Below are 22616 nucleotides of genomic sequence, written 5' to 3'. Positions count from 1 at the left end.
TTGGACTTAATAGCCTGACCACTATGTCAAGACACCAAGGCATCTAAATCAAGTTTGGGTCGTCTCCAAATAATTCAGGTGTCTCATCATCACACTTCCCCACTCTGTTGCTAGAGTTACCAATGGCAGGATGAGGCTGGGTTCCTCAGCATACACTGGTATAATGGTACCACATGTAGGATTTGAAGATGCTGGATTTATTTTAAACAAAATTCCTGTGTAATCTTACCATGGTGCAGCTGCCACTGGCCTGTAATTTCTTTGAAACCAGATTAATTTATTGCATATCAGACCTAAATCACATTACAGTTAAAATACCGTGACTTTAGGAGCATTCTCTGAATTTATTCACAATGTGTCTTTGCTGTTTTGCTTAGAAATTAAAGCAGAAAGATTTACAACATCCCATCAGAGTGGCACGGTAACCCCATTGTCTAAAATTTAAACATACAACATGATTATACTTTGAGTCTGAAAGGGGCTGCAACTCCTCTCCAACAGAAACCATTTTACGATACTGAATAATTTCAGAACTCAGGCTTTTACTACAGTCACATTTTCCTCCAAGTAATACATCTTTGAAACACTGCATGGAGGATAGAGCTTCCAGTTTACTTGATAATCAATAAACTGCAGAAATCTACAGTTGCTTTATACTTACAGTTAATATTTTGTTTCAAAAATGATTTAGAGACTCCAGATACCAAATAGATTATAAAGGATCTAGGATCAGAGCAAAAACCTTTGTGGTTGATTCCTTTTTTGTGTATCTCAGTTTTGCAACACCCTGTGGCACAGCTGCTCAGTTTGACCATCAAAAGATCATTATGGTTCCCAACAGTTATTTAGCCAAGATGGAGTGACATCAAACTTTTCTCTTACCTCCAGATATATTTCATGTAAATATTAAGAACTTCAAGTGACAATACGAAGAAGAGTAACAGTATTAAAAAGAAGTCACATTTCTTGTAAGATATCAGTATATTTATTCTCTATGTCTCCTGAAAGTATTGTTGTAATAAATGCAGTGAGTTTCAGCAGGAAACATCAGAAAAGTATGCAGAAGAAACATAAAATATTGAAGTTGTATGAAGCAGTTAGAACTTCCCTTTCTCTATAGACAAGTATCTCAAACCTGAGTCACAACATCTTACTGAACTAAATTTAAGTACTCACAGAAGTGGCCCAGCTGATGTAACTCAGTGTAACATAGGTTCCATAGATTCCATGGAATTCAATCAATTTGCATTAGTTAGAGCCCATAACAACTGTGTATATTGTGAACCAACACAAAATCTGAAAGCCTGAGGGCTGAATTTTCACACTTGAGATTACTCAGCATCAGGATCCAAGGCTCACATGGTAAGAAGAGAGCAGAACTCACATGAAAGAATGCTATGATATTTCGAAACAGGTATCCACCTTACCACAACTAGTATAGTCCAGTGTAGGCTAGGTAAGCCTCTCAGTGGAAAGCAATGCCTGCCTTTGATATGCCACAAATGGTAAGTCAAGAAGATGGAAGTCAAGAGCTGGTATCATTAGAAAGAATTTGTGGGTTTTCTTTTCCTCTCCGCTAGCATAAATGTTGTTTCTCATTCAAATAATGTTTCTGGCAAAGTGTTAGTGACAGCATTACAGTAAAATCATGGCCTGTTTGATTTTGTCTTCTAAGGAAAATGCGTTGTACTGATCTAAGAACAAGATGGGAAATCTATGGTAGAGAACATAAAACATTCTTATAAATATTTTGTCACTTAAACAACTTAGTGTATTACTGTGCTCAGCTTGCTTATCTCTAAAAAGAAGAGAAGAACTGTCTTAGTTTTTCATTTTCTGCTTTTAGTAATAGCTACCCTAAGTGAATGTAGAACTGTTAATCCTAAAGTACTTTATATTATATAAATAAATTCACAGAAAGACTGTCCTAAAGCAGCTACTTAAGCAACTGATGTATAACAGAAATGGTCTTCTTACAAAGCTGATGCACAAGGCACAACTGCAGTCAATACTGCAGAGATTTTAAGCAGGAGTTAGGTATTGGAAGAACAGTGCAGATACTCCATCTAGGAGCTATCCCACTCTTTACAACAAGACACTGGGGTTAGTGACTTAAGCACGTGGTAGAAAGTCAGAAATCCTGATTTCTAATTGGAACACTATCTCTGTGAAGCTGTACTCGCACAAAAGTGCTGCCATTTGCCTTTAAACCATGGTTTCATCAACTGCATAAAGAGAAAATACTGCTTACTTTTCTAGCACAAGTGCCCTGGAAGAGTCCATGTCTGAAAATAAGTGCTACATAAACTTTCAGAAGTTTAACAAGTAGTTTTACTAAAATCAAAGGATGGACTACATTGGCAATTCAACAATGTGCAGAAGTATACAGTTTAAAAAAATAAAGGACTACATAAATTCTTGCATTTGTAGAGATGGTTTAGACCATAGTTTAGGACAAACATAGAGCAAAAGAGAAGAGGACATGTTTACAATAAATGCAGAACAATCTCTACTTCATTTGTTCATGTTTTTTCAAAACAAGCTGCTGTCGTAACAGGCTTTTCCCCAAACAGAGTTTCATCCATATGTGTTTGCTAAGTCATATCAAAGAAGACCTAATCTGCCTCAGTGAAAGCAATGATAGATATCCATTCATATGCATGCACCATAATCTCATAGGTACAGGAACCCTCAAAGGAACACTCCAGTGTTTCAAAACAGGCGTTATCCAAGTACAAGGATGCCAGAGAGCAAAGAAAGGTAAGTTCCTGATGGTTTGCTTCAAAATGAAGCAACTGAAGATATTAATGTTACAAGTGAAATTGCAATGTTAGGATCTGTAGAGTTGTTCATATCTGACATCCTCGCATTACCTGTGCTTGTACTGGTAAACAGCACAGCCAGGGCTCCCACTGATGTGTGAGAAGCTTAAATACCTCAGGTTTCTGCTAATACTGATGAGAATTAAGGAAGCAATACGCTCACTCACCATCGAGATGATGGGGTAAAGCTGAACAGGTTAAAGTTGTAGGCAATTCTCTCCTACAGGGAGCAGAGGGCCCAGTGTGCTGGCCAGGCCTAGCCCACGGCAGGGGCTGCTGCATCCTTGGGACTGGGTCACAGACATCACCAAAACACTTCCCAGGCTGGCACGGCCCTCAGACTGCTGCCCGTTCCCGATGTGCCACATAAGGGGCAGAGGAAATGGCAGCACACAGTCTGAGGGTGATTAAAAAGGACTTCAGGGCCTTCATATGTTTGGTAAGGGAAGCTGAGGTATGGGTTATGTTCTCCTCTATAGTTACAGTTGAAGGTGGCAATATGGGAAGAAATGGACAAACTGAGTCTATGGCTCCACAGCTGGTGTCATTGTCAAAATTTTGGGGGTTTTGACAATGGAATGGTTCTACACAGCACCAGGCATGCTGGTATCTGACAGGATTCACCTTTTCCAGTGGTGGTAGAGAGTCTTTGCTCAGGAACTAGTGGGGCTCACTGGCAGGGCTTTGAACTAGATGTGAGGGGGTAGAGGGGCAGTATCAGGCTTGTCCCTGGCAAGATGTGAGAAGATATGAAAATAGATAGAGGGACAGGGTGCTAGTGGGTGTTCTTTGCAGTGACTCTGAGCTGTGCTAGCCACCCTGGACCACACCTGCAGTCTTACGGAGATGAGCCAGGGACTCCTAACAGAAGCCACAGGGAAACACCAGGAAAATATCTGAAAGGAATAATGGGGTGTTCCTCCAGGAAGGCAGCATGGCAATCCCCAGGAGCAAGATACTGGACAAGGAAGGCAAGAGACTGGTATAGCTGTGGCTGAGTAGGGAACTGCTGGCCAAACTACAAGTAAAGAGAAAAATGCATAGACAGCGGAGACAAGGACATGTAACCTGGGAAGACTATAGAAATAAAGGGATGGGGTAATGCAGGCCAAGGAAAAGCCAGAACTGAACCTCACAAGGGATGCCAATAATCACAAGAAGGGCTTCTACTGGTATGTTAACCAGAAAAGGAAGGTCAAACAAGGTTTAGCGCCCTGATAAACAACACTGGTAAACTGGTAACAACACATGAGGAGAAGGCTGAAGTACTCAACAATTTTTTTACCTCATTCTTCAGTGAAAGCCTCTCTTTTCACACCTCTCAAGTGGATGGACAGCTGGATGGAGACTGGAAGAGCAAGGTGTGAGGTTTTTTCTTAGGTGCTAAGGATCAGGTTCATGACCACCTGAGAAACCTGAATGTACGTAAGTCTATGAGACCTGATGAGACCCATCCCAGAGTTCAGAGGGAATTGGCCAATGTAGTTGCCAAGCTATTCTCCATGGTACTTGGAAAGTCATGGCAGTCAAAAGAAGTCCCAGGTGACTGTAAAAAAGGAAACATTATACCCATCTTTAAAAAGGGTAGAAGGGAAGGTACTGGGTACTACTGACCTGTCAGCATCACCTCTGTTCGGAGATCATGGAACAGATCCTCTTAGGAGCTATGATAAGGCACGTAAAGGACAGAGAAGTGATTTGCGACAGCCAGCACAGTTTCACCAAGGGCAAGTCCTGCCTGACCAACCCAGTGGCCTTCTCTGATGGGATGACTCCACCAGTGGACAAGGGAAAGGCTACAGATGTTATTTACCTGGACTTCTGTAAAGCCTTTGTCACACAACATCCTTCTCATCTAGGCTGGAAAAAGATGGATACCATCGGCGGACTGTTAAATGGATAAGAAACTGGTTGGGTCACATGCAGAGAGTAATGGTCAACAGATCAGTCCCGACTGATCTCAGTGACAAGTGGTGTCCCTCAGGGATTCATACTAGGACCTGTGTTATTTAATATCTTCATTAATGACATAGACAAAGGAATCGAGTGCAGCCTCAGCAGATTTGCAGATGACACCAAACTGAGTGTGTGGCTGACACACCTGAAGGACAGGGTATCATCCAGAGGGACCTGAAGAAGCTCAAGACGTGACTCCAAGAGAATCTCATGAGGTTTAACAAGGCCAATTACAAAGTGTTGCAGCTGGGTTGGGGCAACCCCTGGTATCAACACAGGCTGGCGATGAACAGTTCAGAGCAGCCCTGACAAGAAGGGCTTGGGGGTGCTGGTGGATGAGAGGCTGAGCAGCCCACTAATGGATAACATATAATCTTTCACTCCAAGGCTGTGGCTCATCTCCAGACAGAAGTTTCTGGGGGATGCGGTTATCTAGCATTTGCTTCCAGTCTCAAATCTTTCCCACAGACTCCCCAAGTTCTTTCAGATAAGGACTGCTTGAGTTAGGATAGCAGGGCTCTGCCTGGGAAGTCACAGCAAGTATAAGATGTATGTTAGAGAAATAGTGGAGGCAATCTGTGTATTAAGCTTTCATCTATATGAACTTCTCATAAATATGTCACAAACAGAAAATGCATACAGATCTGTCAATCAAGGGAATTGGATGGTCTAACACGAAGCAGGTGGAAGTAATGAAACATTCAAGTTTCTGTTTTTCTGTAACCAAAAAAATCATTAAACCATCAACATTTTGTGTTTTGAGGATATGGTAAATCATTTCCACTACCTCATTTGCTTTTTATTCCATGCTCCCTCACCTGCCATTCTTCGTCTCTTTCTGTTATGCTTTTTAACAGGTTTTGCAGAGAGCATCCATTTAACCAGCAGAATGAATGTTGGATTTTTATAACTGGGCATTCAAAAATCTGATGCTGACTTAGAAAGTCTGGCTTTTAGAACAAAAATCCCAGTAGACAATGATTGTGTTTGCCTTTGTGTTTGTGCAGCATCTTTGCATGATGTGGGCTAATTAACAGGTGACATTACAGCTGTGATCAAGAAATGGGAGAACAATCCTGCCTGCAGGCTATGATTACATATGGTGCAGAACACTAGTATCCCTGTGGCGGTAGTTCTGGACTGAGGAATAAGAATAATAAGAATTGCTGTCTGGGGACCACAGGATTCATACAGTCATGGATCAAGAAAACTGCTATCAGTGTTGACATGTTTTACACCAGTTTGGCCCTGGTCCTTCTGCCTATCCCCAAGGCACACAAACTGAGCAGTGAAAGTCATCCCAAGCCTGCCACACAAGGGGAATTTCACCCTACTGTTTGTATGGCGCTTTGCTGTGAATTGCCACTGAAGTGAGAAGCATTACGATTGCATTTACTGTTCACGAAAGCAAAGCTTGACATACTGTTTGTTAGGAAAACACAGAGTGCCTCAGAGCATAGAGCTTTTCACTGCAGCAGCACCCCCTGGGTTAAATCTAACTCTGTTTTCCCTGAAGAGGATTCTCTAATGCAGCATTAGGGCTGCTGACTTCAGCAACATCTCAGCTGTCTGCTGCAAATGCAGTCATCAGCAGCAAGGCATTCCATCTAGTATGAGAGACAGGTAAAGGCAGAAAGGGCAATACACATTAAACAAAATAGATTGGATGTGCTGTTAGAACAAAAGTAGCACTGATTTCTCCTAGTTGCCCCTTTCCCTGAGTGGGCTGGCGAGAAGGGAGGAGTATGTTAGGTTACAAAACTGCTTAAGGAATAAAGGCATGTTTGCTTCCTATTATAGGGTAATGTTAGTGAAATAAAAGTTCATAATACTGAGTTCTCTCGGTGGGGAGAGAAATGTCAACAATATGTATCAGAGGGAATTATATCTGACCATTGCCATCCCTGGCAGCAGCTTTGGGAAGTATGTTGTACCAGAAGGATTCTGCAATTTCTGTACCATTTGTCATATATTCCCATCTAGTACTCAAAATAATGATTCTCAGTAAGCTTCCACAAAAATCTACATAATTCTGCTGCATCAGTTATAATTGAAAAATACTAATTAATAGCTCTTGGAATACCCCAGCTATTTAATTAATCTGGAACATAGTTGTTATGAGAAAACAAAAAGGCACTGTTTTATAATGTCTTTCATTCTTTTTCATTAGAAAACTACATTTTAGGCAAAAAAAAAAAATCTTAAATTGGAACATGGTAGAAATTAAGAAATCAGTATGGTCTGAGTTAAGGTGTCTTTTTAGAAAGAGCTTCCCAATAATGAGAGTCTTCATATAGCGGTGATACTGGTGGCACTGTCAATCATCAGAATTAAGGAGAACCTAAGCCTCTTCTCTCTTCCCAAAGAGCTTCTTTAGTGTCAGACAAGAACTTAGTTATGCAGTAAGTAATTAGAATGAATTTTACCTTGGACTGAAGGACAATGTCACTCCTATCTGAAACAGTTTTTTCCAAAGAACAAATCTTATGGGAATCTTCTCCAGTTTCTACTGCCCATACTACCAGAGTATTGCTGCTCCCATTTACCTGTGCAGCAAGTGCCTGACAGAAAACAAGTACTTGGCTATCTGGTCTACATGACAGTGTATTTCGTTTAGGTGGCAAGGTGATAGGAGCAGGGTGGCTACACTGGTGGTCTCTGTGGAAGGCCTGGGGCTGCCCCTTTCTGGACACACTGCTGATTCCAGTGGACCCACCACAGGACACAGCTGAGCCCATCAGTGAAACTGGCAGCACTTCTGTGAAAGCATACTTTAGAAAGGGAAAATATTGTGCAGACTTTGAAGAATGATGAAAAAGTGTGAGAAACAATCCTAAAAACCAAAGTCAGTGAAGGAGAAAGAGGTGCTCCAGGAGCTGTAGGAGATACTCTCCTGCAGCCTGTGAGTTTTGGAAGAGATCATAATGGAGTTGGTATTTCCTTGGAAAATTTCTCTTCACTGAGAGGATCACACCAGAGCAGATATTCACACTGCAGCATGTGGAGGATCCTAGTCCAGCGCAGGCTGATATTTCCTGAAGTACTGCTACCTGTGGAGACACCATGCTGGAGGAGGTTTATGCTAAAGGACCATAGCCCATGGTATGGGCTCATGCAGGAGCAAGGAAAAAGTATAAGGAGAAAGGTGCAGTCTAGAGGAGCTAGACCCACCAAAAACACCCATTCCTCATCCCCCCTGCACCAGGTGAGGTGGGGAGGAAAAAGAAGAGTCAGGAATGAAGCAACTAAGCTGGGCTAGGAAAAAGTAAAGCAGGGGAAAGTATTTTAACCTTCATCTTCATTTCTTGCCACCCAAATCTATTTTAATTAGCTATAAATCAAATAAAATTTCCCCAAGTCAAGTCTTGTTTGCCTGTGATGGCAATCTCTAACTGATCTCCCTGGCTTTATCTCAACCCACAAACATTTCCAATCTTACTTCCTCCCCCTCTCCTCTTGAGGAGGGAGGAGTAAGAGAGGCTGGGTGGGCATCGGGTAGCCAGCCAAGGCGAACCCACCACAGACAGTTTGCACAGATGCAATAAAGATTTTGCAATAAAGATGAGGACACAACTCAGAGTGTATTGTTCAGCACTGTTTTTCCTCTGAGTCTCACCAGTCACTTGCATATGGATTTGGTGAAAAAGTCATCAGTCCATGCGCCAAGTATATCAATGTATAAATCAGGATTTAAACTACAATGGTGAACAGGAGTTAGCTACCAGGGCAGCAAACATCCTTCCAACAATAATGCATTTTTTTGTCACTCTCTACTTGAACTGGGTCAATTTGGAACACAAACATTAATTTGTCTTCTTGAGTGGATTTGATTTTTTCACTTTTTATCACCTTTCATTCTAATTTTCCCTTCTCAAACATAAGCATTTTATTTCACTCACTTTCTACACACATTTAAGAAAAATGGATGCCAGCAGCATACATTTTCACATAAAGCTAAATGTCAAATTGATTAAATATTTCATGCTGGCAGGAAGTGCATGCATATGTAGCCAATGAAGTAGCAATTCAATGTGATGTCTCTGACAATTCTAAAAAAGTATAAGAAAATCCCAATCTTCTTGTATTTGCTAAATGACTTGAAATTGGGTGCTGGGTAAACCTGACAGGTTGGATTATTTCTTAATCTAGTTGTAATCAGTTTAACAAGTATGTAAAAGATTAAAAAGTCTATGCAATTATCATTCCCCTGAGCTATGCCATGTCCCTCTGCTTTGTGAGGCTTTTGTAAAACTCTCTGCTATTCTACAATTTAGCAATTCTGAACCTAGTGTCCCTAAAGAGATAGAAAATTATATGTCTCAGCTAATTTAATTTTAGTCAAGAAAGTGTAGTGAGACAGGAGGGTCTGAATACCATTTTCATACTTATTTCTGAAAGACAGCACCATTTCTGATTGTAAATGTTTTAAAACACAGAAGAATGGCAGTTCAAGCATCTCACAGGAGCTTTCAAAGCAGGGAAAGGGGAAACTGACAATGGAAGCCTAGGAAAATATAAAGTCTGAAGGGCTAAATCTAAGCGCCCTTAACCATAAAAACCCCAGAAAATCTCACTACATCAATAAGTTTGTTCCTAAATTAGTTTTTGTATGTGTCCTTATTAATAGTCAACACAGTCATCTTTTCAACGTCCCACATCAATTTCCATTGCAGCTTTCCAAAGTATTTTTTTAATATAAATTAAAATGCTGTTTAGATTATATGTAAAAAGGTAAAGTTTAATCTCATAAATGAAAATAAGACACTGAGTAACTAAAGAGGGTGATGAATTCTTTCCTAGATCTCTTAAGAACAGCGCAAGAAATAACCGATTAAGCTGTACCAAGGAAGTAGGGGAATATATATTAGGGAAAAGTCTACCTACAAGGAGAACTAAGCATGGGAACAGCCATCAATATATTGAAATGTCCTTTATTGGAAGTATCTAAGAACAGGTCATAAAATCATCTGCCAGAAATTGTCAGTGTTATCCATGTCCTGCATACCCCTGTGAATCCAAGAAGAAAAGCTACCAGTGAAGGGTAACAGAGAAAAATGCCTAATGTTGTTGTATTCAACACCTAGGATCTGTAAAAAAATAATGAAATGTTAAAGGTATATTAAAGAAAAAAAGAAAATTCATCTTGACATTCTAGTCTCAAGCCCCAGCAGGAAAAAGCTCTTGAAATCCTTTTCCTCCCCGTCAGTGTAAGATAGGCAATCACACCTCACCATTCATTTTGTATCAGTTGTGCCAAATCTCATAGCATTTCACAAATAATAGATAAACCCCTGTGACACTGCAGAGAAACAATACTGTACGTGTTCACACTTTCTCTCATGGAAACACCACCATAGAGAACTTAGCAAATTAATTAAATTCAAAAGTAATTTCAAAAATTCATTAAACAAGCTCTTTGTCACACGCACATCAAGAAGGTACAACGATTTGTCATCAATGTATTAGCAAATTTTCAAGTTCTTTTAGGGGACATGCTCTTTTCCACTGTACATTACAGAATGCTGGTCTATCTGTTACAAGATTAATAGACAGCCATAAATAAGATTCCTTTCTTTTGTTGGTTATAAAGGAAAAATATGATAATCACATGTAAGCTGCTCTGGATGATTATTTACATGAACTTCCATATTCTGACCCAGGCTTTCCTCAGTCAGAACTGCAGTCTGAGCGTGCCGGTGAACTTAAAATGGACTGCCCAAGAGTTACTTTCTTGCAAACACAGCCTTAGAGATCCTGCTACTGAGGCTATGCAACAGGGAAACAACAGGAAGCCCGAGGCTGGCTTGAGCAGGTATCTGCCAGGACTTACCTACTCACATTAAAAAAAATTCTCTGCAAAAGTCACAATCATGGGATGCTGGGATACTTTCCCCTCCCTCCTCCCTCTCCCAGGCACTGCGCTATTCTAATGCATACGTGACAGCTCACTGGTCAATAGACTGGATGTGCTAAGGCAGGACATGAACTCCAGGAATAGCTGAAAGCATCAGAGTTTTTTTCTAGTTTGGCTTCAGGACAGCAGTACTCAGGGGGGTTCCTAGCTAGCACTGGCATTAGCACGAAGATGCACGGCTGCTGACACCATTTGTAGCACTACTTACAGAGCTGCCAAGTCCAGGCGAACACTTGATAGAGGTTTGTCTTGTGCTGGAGTGAGATTGTACACTCACTGCTGGAGGGCAGTTTGAATTTTGTTCCCCTTGCTTTGCCTTCTCTCTCTCCTGACCTCTCTTCCACCCTGCCCTCCTCCAAATCCATCCATCTGCTCTTGTCCCTCACTTCTCTCCAACCGTGCTGGCAGCGTGGGAGGTAGCACACCCATAACTCCCTGTTCAGTTCCTCTTCTCGGCACTACCCTTCCCATTGCCTCCGATACCTGAGCCCATGTTCATGTGTGACAGGGCTCATCAATGAACTTCAGGTATTGGGAGAATAAAAAATAGAGCAGAAGAGCATTACAGTGAGGAGCAGGAAGCATACTGAGGGGAGATTAGAAGTGATTGACAGGGGCAAGTCCCAAATATGGAACCCTCCTGCTTCAAGATTGGTGACTGTGTTTGTTCCAACACACTCATTGGCAGCAGTGCTATCATCAGCTTTATGAGGCTATTTATAGAGAAACTGAATACAGAGAAACCCATGAAAAATTCTCACCTTTCTCTTCCTGAAATAAGACTAAAACCAATAGATCATGCTAAAACTTGTTTCCCTAGCAATAGATTGGTAATTCTTGTTCCTGCTAAAATTGAGAGTTCTAGTTCATGCAGGTCTCTGCTCTGCCAAATAGGAAGCAAGTGCTTTTGGCTCAAGATCTTGAGGTGTAGAGATGACTTTATGAAAAAGAGTTGCTGTCAGAAGAAATGACCATATCATTGTTTTTTCTCATTAGGTGACATACAGAAAAACGGATTTTTTTGTCAGTATGGTACAAGCACCAAGGAATAAACAGCTGCTCTCTGGTTCTCTGTGGATTTCACCCTTCGGTGAACACCAGACAGCTTGAACAGTGATGCTGCTATTTATCCATAATCTTCTTTTTACAGACTAAACCAAAATTTTTCATTGCATCATGTGCTCTGGATGAAACAAGTTGTCTAGTTTTCCGCAACAGGAAGTGTCCCAGGTTTCCAGCAACATTTAGGAAGAGTCTGAATCTCCCACCACAAGTTTTCAGTGTGTTCCCCTTCAAATTACCCACAGGATGATGTAGGTTCAGGGGTTTTGCTGGGATCTTCCAAATATCCTATCCCACAGATTCAGAAAAGAAATTCAGCCAGTGGTCTCATGGCCAGACCAAATAGTCAAGGAAACCTAAGTCTTGGAATTTAGCATAAGAAGGCCTGTGTACAAAGGGAAGGACATTCTTATTGAAAGAAACCTAGCAGTAAAACAATGTGGAAGAGACAACAAAGCAAAGATTCATGCCAGCCCTCCTAGAAGGAAGCTATCTAACTTACATTTGAAATGTGATTGATGCTGGCTGTCTGACAGAGGTACAGCCTTACGCTGGAGTGACGGAATTTCTTGATCACCTCAGTCATGAGAAGGGGACTTTAGCAGCCCCACTGACCTTAATAAAGACTGGACATCAGGCTATGGTGTCTCCCCCAGTCTGACTACTGATTAGGATCTATAGAAAAATACTTTGAATTCAAGCAAATCTCATTAACGATCTACCATTTCAATTAAGCGATAATTTCTCAAATTTTCTGTGCAACAGCAATAAAAGTGGATCTTTCCATGTGATAATGGTCAGAAATCATAAGAAGCACATTGCTTGGGCTGTTTTTAGTTCACTGAAGCTGGACTATTTGCATAACCTGAGGATCCAATCTATTTCATGGTCTTAAGTTCTTATACACATTAATAGTCTTAGTTAAAGCGAGTGAAAGCTTTCCAATACTTTAAAAACCTATTCTGGAACAGGATGAAGAATACATATAGGATAGGTAGAAAAAAAATTAATCTGTGCAGAAAAGATCTTTCACAAGGACAAGAAAGTTGCTGTTTGAAATGCATTTATACAGCATAGGCATTTTTATATTCTCTTACTCTAAATTCTTTCTAATATAAATATTTTTCTTTTACACTTTCAGTGTGTAATTCAGGAGAAACAACCCTTGTCTCATTTCTTTCCTTTACTGCAACTTGGAATACAACCCATTAATCTGTCAATACAGGTGGTCAAATTGTTCGGTGCAGCCTAGAGAATGATTCTGCTGACCCTAAACCAGATGTTTACTGACAATTCTCCTGGCTCCATAAACCATACTTGGGTATATCTTCCTTAACCAAAGCAGGTCCTTAGAAACTTAGTATACCTTAGAATTTCAGATACCTACTTATATTTAGCTGTTTTATTCTCCAACTAAGTCACACTCAAATGGTGTAATTCAGTTGCCCATGCATATCATACACTACCAAGTGAGAGGTTATAGGATATCCTAATTGGCCTTAAGCTGTTGCTCCAGAAGGGCAGAAGTCTCCCTTAGGTCCATTATTATATATACCAGGCCTATACAAATATCTCAGCTACCTTAAAGCCCCTTAAATGTCAGCAGATGCCTAATTTTAGAAAACTGAATCAACAAAAAATGTCTGGTAGCAATGAGAAATTCAGGTCACAAAAGCTACATGTCACATATCATTGTAACCCAATAAACAGACTCTGTTACCTGTGAAGACAAATTAGGCTGTAGCATCATGAAGAGGTGACTCTGGAGTTGCTTCTGGAGTTGTCATGACTGCCGCTACTCAAGGCCTCTCTGCCCAGTGCTTTCTTGTGTAATCCAAACTTAGCAGTGTTAACATTTAAGTAATCAGTGATAGATCTGGGTTAACCTAGAAGAACACCTTTGAGATGTGAGAGCTGCTTCCTGCATTTCAGCTGGGAGCTTCTGCAGTACCATTTCCTTCATAATTCTTTCATCAATTAGGTTTTTCACACACAGTAGCTAGTGACTGTCTTTTGTTTCTCTAAGATGAAAAGCTGAAATTTGAGAGGTTAAAAGCCCTGGACAAGCTGTCAGGATGTATTTTCTGGTTTCAAATCATGCTAATATTATTATATTAGAGTATCAAGTAAGAAATAATCCAAACACCCTTCAACAACATATCACTGAATCTTCAAAAACTCAGTGGCACAAGTTTAAGGTGCCAAAATCCAAAATCCTCATCCAGTAAAGTCAGTGGCATGTTGTTTTTTCTTCCTAGGGAAGAAAAGATGAGTCAGTCCTGCTGAGATATGAACATATGGCTCTAATAAACCTAGGTACCCAAAGCCTGATGCTTAAAGCACTCTGATGATCCTGTAGGACAGTGATACCGTAATAACTCGTACTGCTTTCTAAGATTTTTTAGGGTGTTGTCTTTTGTTATTCCCTGCTAGCAAAACAGTCTATTGTCTTCAGCAAAGTAAGTGTCACACAGCCATGCATAATGCACAGATTACCAGGAAAAGAACTGAAGCAATTTAAAGATCTATTAAATGCATCCATTTGGGGACAGAATAGAGGAACAAATGGAAGAAACATTAAGCATCTTTCTCCAATGAAAGACTAGTCAAATAAACAGATCATCATCTAGGACAGATACTTAATTCATGAGATAAAAATATTTTGTAATATGTCCATGAGATTATTTATAACGTGATTTAGTTTTGCTCGCAGAGGAAGACCTTGATACATGCCTGAGGAACAAATAGAGAACACAAAGATACTTCAGGGATTTTTAAAATATTAACTATGATACATGCTTACTTCTAAAAGGCAGAAAGAACATCATGTGCTTGAAAACAGTGAATTCTAGGCGAAGGCAGCCAAACTCATCTTTATGTCCACACATTTATTTTTTTTTCACAGCATTTTCAGCTTTACCACAGGTACACTCTGTTCATTCTGCATTTTCTGCACTTCTGTCAGCAGATCTGACCCACTCTTTTGTAATCCATATTTCCTGAAGCAACTTATCTTGTCTCTCTTTGTTAGGTCTTTATTTCTTTTCACATGCTTTCTTAAATTTGAAATAGCAAACTCACAGAAAATGCTAGACCTAAGTATGTCTGGATTTAAAAGAAAAAACTGAACCACACCCAGGCTTTGCAACTGATTACCACTCCTATTCAGGACTCCAGAGTTTCAAGTTTCAAGCCCTTTCATATATATCTCACGCCTCTTGTCACAACTCCAGCTTCCAGCAGGATGTTCCCTTTCCACTTAAAAACATAACAATAAAATTAAGCCAGGCTTGTGTATTCACTTCCACCTTTTCATTCCCTTATACAATTTTAATAACAGATTCTATCACCCTACTAGCTTTCATTTTAACTTCCAACACCATGATACACCCACATTGAAATTTCTACCCTAACCTCAAAATTGCACCAATGTTCTCCTATGCTCATACTTTAGGACAACTGGATAACACATAATACACATGTACCTGAGACATTTTGCCAACAGTAAGATTTGTAATAGCCTAAGAATTGTATTAGGAATTAAAGAAAAAGATGAAACCTGAATTCTTGATTTCAGGATTCCCAAACCAAGGAAACAGACCCTAAATTCTGTGACACATTAACATGGTAAGAGATTCATAGTTCAATTTTAAAGTATAATTTTGTTTGAATAATCTGAGTTGATATTTGATTGTGAGAAAAGCAGACAAGAAAGTATGTTTGGAGAATAATAGTGGTCTATGAACTACTACCCTGAAGTACAAGGCTATAGAATACATGCTGTTCTCACCTGTTGTTCTATCTCATTGGGGTAACCAGCAAGAACTGCATGGCACATCATTTATAAAAGTCAAGAGGTTCATCTTAGAGCACGTTCCCCATTACATTATAGACAAACAACAGAAGTATAACCAATGTCTCAGGAACTGGGATATAGGCAGCCTCTGTTTGAGAAAGGCCAGGCCCCAGAATGTTTTTAATTCCTTACAGAAAACAAAGACCAGAGATATTCCTATGAAAAAGGTATTTAAAAAGGTATTATTTAGCCTTTTGCTGAATGTCACTTCTTTTACATAGAACTTCTATATAAAAAAATAGACAACTGTTCAGCATTCATATTTTCTGCTTTGGCCTACACTATTACACTGAGATTACCATAAAATAAAGGTTAGGCACTTGCATCACACTGAGTTCTGTAATACTCTACCTGTCGAATACTAGTTGCTTGCCCCTTCCTTATATCGACCTCCTCATTTTTCCCTTCCCATTTCACTCTAGGTGCTCACCCTATTTAGAGCACAAAATCTAGGGCCTCTGTTTTCCCAGTGATTTCAGGTACTCTCTTGCTCTTAATACAGTAAAGCCTGCAGCAGCAACACAGTACTTTTAAAATGAAGAATTGCATGTTGCTGACACTGAAGTGAGTGGTAAAAGTCCTAGCTCTGGATTAAATCAAGAGGATAAGAATTAAACTGTATTGCTATCTATATGCACTCTTCTGCCTGAAGTTGATATAGTCTACACACTAGCTACATAAATCCACATAAATGCCAAAAGCTGAACCAAAACCCGCCCAATTATGACTGGTATCATATATCTTTATCCCAAGAGCAAACTTCATCACCTCAGGTAGCATCAGCTTTTCCAAGAGCTGCCCAAGAGACTTTTCTGTCCAAAAGCCATTAACAGATTACTCTCGTACACACTTGGCAAAAAAAAGAGCATTGGTATTTTTCACAGAAATCATAATCCTGTCCTAACCTCTCTCACTGCTGACAATTCTATTGCTCTTCCTATCTTAGTCTCACAGCTTCCTATTGCCTCTGATTTTTTCATTCCCTTTTCCTCACAGTACAGATGACATCTTAATGATACCCTACCCTCCGTCTTTCTTACCTTGACTAGAGTTCAGTCTTTCTCCACTACTCTAAGAAAGCTGCTGTCAAGTCTTTTGCTCTGCCACTTTCCTACTACTAATTTCACTTCTCTGAATCCTTAGTTTTACCATTACCAGGGCATCCTAAAGACAACAATGACAAAACTAATAACTCTCTGCTGTCTTTCTTTCTCTCTGCCTAATTCAATTTTATCTTTCTATCTGTTCCTATACTGGTGCCCACAGTACCCATCTGTCTTCCCTGCAGGCTCCACAAAGCCTTTAGTAAAGTTCTGATTTTTTTTATTCTCTTCTATTTGTTTTCTAAACTCTTCAAATTTTCCACCTTATTGTATTTGGCACTATTGTGCCTACACCATGCACTTCCAGGAGTGTCCTCCTGTTTGTCCAATTTATATCCTCCTTCAAATATCTCTTTTAAATAAACTCTCTGCAGTGTCCTACAACCCATGCGTACTAGGCACAGCAGAGTCCCAGATGGGTGGGTAAGTAGCCAATAACTTTGTGACACAATTAGCACAGGGTCAGTAGTCTCTGACCATGGGTCATTTGCAGGGATCAGAGCTACTTTTTCACATCTTACAGCATCCCAGAACAGTCTTCCTCTATTGAGCTAATAACAAATGACTTACTAGTGCAGAAACACATTGTCTAACTCACAGTTCCATTCTTCTCCTTTTCATAAATATTCTTGAAAACAAGAGGACAGAAGTTAACACCTTTATTCTACTTATCTATGCCTTTCTAACCAAGTTCACCATCTGCATTGATCTCTTTGAACAAAAGAACAGAAAAAGCAGGTACTGCAGCCATTTGTAACACTTCACCAGCAACGTCAGTTTAATTTGTACTGAGTGCTGATGTTGAAGATTTTTCAGTCATCAAGGGATGGTCCAATCCTGATACCTGCATGAAGGCATTTGAGACTCAGCTCATTGTCCCACACACAGGTGTCCAATGCTGCTTGAGGGTGTCTCAGGTGAAGTGAGAAAATCCAAGGCAAGTGACAAAGGACCTAGGGAAGACTTGAGCCTCTCTGAAGCAGAAGCTGGGGAATATCAAAGGCGTTTAGATACTTCTAATGCAAAACTCAACTGAATGTTCAATGAAAGCGTAAGTGATACTAGCTTCCTCTAGTTGTAAAGTGCAGAGACAACCTTATTTCTTAATTGATGTGATCTGTGCATGATGATAGGCTGTTTTGCTCCCTCCTAATTGTTTTAGCATTTAATTGCAATGCATATGCTCTTCTTTCAATAGCAGATTTTTGATTGCTCTAAACAAGTTAATTATACTTCACAACACCCTTGTGCATTAGAGAAGTATTAATATGCCTGTTTTGCAGTCTAGGAAAAAGGGAGGACAAGAAAGGGTAAGTGGCTTCCTGAAGGTTAAACAGTAAATCAGTAGCAAAATTTGAAGAGGAACTCCAAACTCTCAACCACAGTTTGAATTCCCCACAAAACATTAACTCCCACATTAAATGTAGGGATGGTAAAAAATACACAATTTTAGAGTTTCAAACTCCAAACAGTGCATTTGTGAAAGGATGCAGGAACTTGAATGAAAACTTCAGTTCCAAAACAACAGTGTTGAGGTAAATATTGACCTGGATATCCAAAAGGCTCTGACAATCCATATCACTGCAATGACAGCAGAAACTGCAGGCACACAGGAACAAACAAGATTGAATTCCATTAGCTCCCTGCTAAGAGCATCACTAAGACATACATCATTCCCTTGAACAGACATCTCACCCTTACCCTAAAAGACAGTCACACTTGGGGATAATTTCTAAGCATATTTGAAACTGTCTTATCTTTTTTTTTTCTACAAAGAAATATAAATTTTAAGCAGATAATTTTGAGGAAAAAAGTTGATATTGCCGTAACATCCAGATGTCTCAGACAGGATAAGGGACACACTCTGTTTTACGTACTATATAAAAATATATGTGCAAAGACATTATGAGCTAATTCAAGCACAGACAACAGGTGGGTGTAACAAACAGCAGGAGGGCTGCAAGAAAGGAAAGATATGAACAACAATTATGAGAATTAATGTCTTCATATGCTGCTAAAAATCCAATCTTATATTCTGGAAAGTATAGATGAGAGGTTGTATGAGGTATGAAACTAGAAATCTGGTCATTCACTAATTTCAGTTATTACTGCTTTACCTGAATTGCACCAAATGTGAGAAGTGACAATCAGAGATAGGCAGCAGATCAAATATTTTCTGATGGAGTATACACATACTGATTCCACCAGTAACACAAAATAGCAATCTTGTTTTTTAAAATATAAGGCCGGGTACTAAGACATCCTGTACCCCTACTCAACGTGTCCAGTGCTCCCTGAAAGATTCTTGCTTGGGGTTTTTTCAGTCATTTCTTACCCTATTCATTCACTGTATATAAATTGTATGGATTTTAATCAATATATATCAAATTCTAGGGCATATTTCACATTGGATTGTTAGGGCCAAGACCCAATGACTTTTGTGATCGAGTTTAATCTGTTAAGGGGTTAATATAGTTTGATTGCCTGGGATAGTATGGGAATTTCACCATAGGAATCTGGAGCCTATACACTTCCAGATTTATGAAATATTTGGTTTATCTAGAAAACACACTCAGCATTTACATGTAACACAGAGATATACTTTATGCCCAAGACACATGAAGATTACACACAACATGCTAAAATCACAGCTCAGTCTCCAAGCCCTGCTTGAACCAGTTTAATGGCTAAGAAATCAGTCCCCCATTAGCTGTCTGTCAGACCATTCTTCATGTCAGTTCCACTCTTTTAAACCTCTTCTCTCCACAAAGTCTTTCTATGGTATATTGATCTTTGCTGATGTGACCTGAGAAAACCAGTTCTGTGCCAGCAGCCTCTAATCTATTTATCTACATAAATATTTATAGTTTAGTCAGCATTATGGAGTTGAGCATTAATTTATTTCAATGACTATCATTCTGATCTGGGATCAAACCAGCAACACTATCAATTAAAAGCCAGCCATATCTCCACAAAAAGCGTCCCAGCCTTTAGAAATGGGTATAATTTCTAGAAAATATTGCCTGGAATAATCAGGTCCAAGCAGTCTTTGAGATACCATAGCTCTCACTTATGTCCTTGGGCTGTTAGCTTGCTTGCCAGGAGCATCAGTTGATCTATTCCAACTACTGTTAGCACAAGTTATCAGAATTCCTACCAGACAAAACTAGGGAAACTGCATGTTCTCTGGCTGACAACCAGAACAGGCATAACCACAAAATACACTTTGAAATGAGTCTGGTATTAGAGTGTGAATACTAACTGGACATAAGCTGTGTTTCTAATACTTGGGACTCTTTGCATCCCTCCACCACCAACTTTCTACATGTTGATCTTTTTATCTGAGAAAAGCTACTTCAGCTCTTAACTCCAGAGATACCACATAGGATGCAAAACATGACATAATTCTTCACACGTACGTGCAGAGAAGAAATGTGATTGTACATCAAATTCATTTTAGAGCTTTTAGTTATTTCACATAGATCATTGCTAACATTTATATCTACATAAATATATTTTTGTTTCAAAAATAATAGAACTCTGATCTGCCTTCTACACACACACAATTCTTCAGTGGGACTATGTGAGTACAATGTCACTGCACTGTTTCTCTATTGGTTAAAGGATTGGGGCTTAGACAGCTTTTCCTTGCCAAATTGCCTTCTTTTTTTTTTCCACCAAATTTTATCTATTTTCTCAGTCTCTTGGAAAATTATAAAATAAAATTTTTTGCTTCCTCCTTGGCTACACACCAGTATCATCTCTGCCTGCCTAACAAATACACTGAGGGGAAATAACTGGTAGGATTCTGAAGTTTTTGGCAAGCATTCAGCTTGGTGGAGAGGAAACCTGCTGGGTTTGAGGTCTTTTAACTGCTACAGTAGTCTACGGTTTTGTCACATCAATAAATTTTGGCCAACCACCTGTTGGATCCATATGCTTTAAAGCTGACTGCCAAGCAAAGGAGCTGCACACAGAATGTCATCCGTACATCCTCTGTATGCCTTGTCAGAGGAAAGAAGGAAAGAGCTTTTTGCATTAAAAGATATTTTGCAATTCATAAAATAGATTTAAATTAAGCTGCAGCGAACACACATTTAGAAAAGCAGCTGGGTAGAGCAAGTTTTCACCACAAAGAATTTTGACCCTAATCTAAGGAAGATACTGTTATTTAAATAACCAAATTTCTGTTAGCACTACTATCCATGTGTTCATTGGGAATATGAGGGTGGAGGAGGCTGATGTGTCGATTTCAGCCTTCACCTAATTAAAAATGTACTAAGGCTTACACTAAAGCTGAATTGTGTATACAGCAAATTGTTCTGCTGTATTCCTTCTATACCATGAGAAATTGTTTCTAATCTTTCATTTTGTAAATGTGAAGGCATGGATGATGACAGGCAAATTGACCACTAAAACCAAACCTGTGGAATAAAGAGGAATAATCAAAGCCCATGCTATCACTTCATACTTTCTGCAAGCACTGCTGCACAGCAACTGGCTGCCAGCAGTTCTGCTGCAAACCCGAGCAATGGCTTCAAGTTGTTCTGCTCCTGTAGCAATGCACAGAAATATGACACACCAGTATACAAATTACCAATGGGGTTTTTTCAGTCACTTCTGTAGGATGCAGATGAACCTCCTCCCCATGTCAGGCAGAGTATTTGACTATGGTTTATTTTTAAATACTACTTGGATCATCTTTTTGAAAACCACTGCACTGGCGTAAATTTCCTTCCACCACCACACAAACACATTCCCTAAGATTGACCCAAACATACCTATATAGTTCATCAAACTATCCACTTGGGCTGATCAGTTGTTAACAGGACAGAATAAAGAGTGTAAAGGTCCCTTTGGGCTCCCTTATTTATTGTGTCATTTTATGCCATCCACAATAAAGGTCTGTCCACACTAAAGGTTATATTGCAGCGGCATTCTGCTCCTGCCAACAAACATGTGCCTTCCAGGAGCCCTGAACAAGCAGTCACATCTGTGTCCACTCCTGTACCACCCATTTAGCAGAGACAATGATCACTAGAAACAACAAAGGAGCCACTGATAAAACAAACAATGCTCTGAGCCAGAGATCACTGCCATCCCAGCCAAGTTTGCCATGAAAATACTCAAGAAAAAGGGAGGGGGGGGAGGCAAGAGAGATATCAAATATAAAACTGTAAAACTTAGACCTAGAAGAGGTTTTAGCCATGCAGCCACCCAACCCCATATCTAGTAGCATTTTCTAATGCATTCCTATAGGATTGAGCAAGAAAGACTGAGCAGTGCACATGGAAAGCAGACAAACATCCAATGCCTCCTCCCATTTGGAGTCGCATAGTCTCCTACGAGTCAATCAACAGAAGGAATTATAATAATTGTAATTACGATAGCAATGAGAGTAATAGAGAATCACCAACCTTGAGGATCCCAGTTCACCTGTTTTCTTGGAGTCTCAATTGGAAATTTCATCGCTTCCTTTTTGCAAAGGGAGTAAAAAGAATTAAATAAATTTGCAGCCTTCCTGTCTCGATGCTGCAGTCAAATAAATTAATTTCAAATTATAGGGAGCCTGCGCTGTTTGACAGAGGGGAACTGGTGGTTGCCAAGGAAAGAAATACACAAATAAATCGAAGAAGGTGGGGAGGGGCGGGCAGGGGAGTGGAGTGGAGGGGTTTGTAGGCACCCTAGCACAGAGAGGGGTATAAGGGATCGACTGAGGACTGGAGAGAATCTGGAGGAGCGGGAACGGAGCAGATTGAGATAGGCAGCGGGTCCAGGGTGCTGCTGGCTCCTGGGGAGGATCCTACAGCTGTCTCGCCCCGTCCACCTGCAGATGTCAGAGTGGCGGGGTCCCCGCTGCAGCGCGGCCCCTCTGCTGCGCCCACCCGAGGGGGACCCGGGCT

At 40.0% G+C, this 22616-nt stretch overlaps 1 protein-coding gene across 1 annotated transcript in view; it reads right to left on the bottom strand.

Moving 5' to 3' along the window:
• KCNK10 (potassium two pore domain channel subfamily K member 10) overlaps positions 1-22616 on the bottom strand; it is a 69730-nt gene extending 47114 nt beyond the window's left edge. The window contains exon 1 of the mRNA XM_032112756.1: positions 22131-22616. Coding sequence (XP_031968647.1) covers positions 22131-22182 — 52 coding nt within the window. The 5' untranslated portion in view covers positions 22183-22616. The remainder of the gene's footprint in view (positions 1-22130) is intronic.

This window comes from Corvus moneduloides, chromosome 6 (assembly GCF_009650955.1).
Source record: "Corvus moneduloides isolate bCorMon1 chromosome 6, bCorMon1.pri, whole genome shotgun sequence".
NCBI classification, from domain to species: Eukaryota; Metazoa; Chordata; class Aves; order Passeriformes; family Corvidae; genus Corvus; species Corvus moneduloides.
The sequence above is the reverse complement of the archived record's forward strand: the minus strand, read 5'-3'. Positions and strand labels throughout refer to the sequence as shown.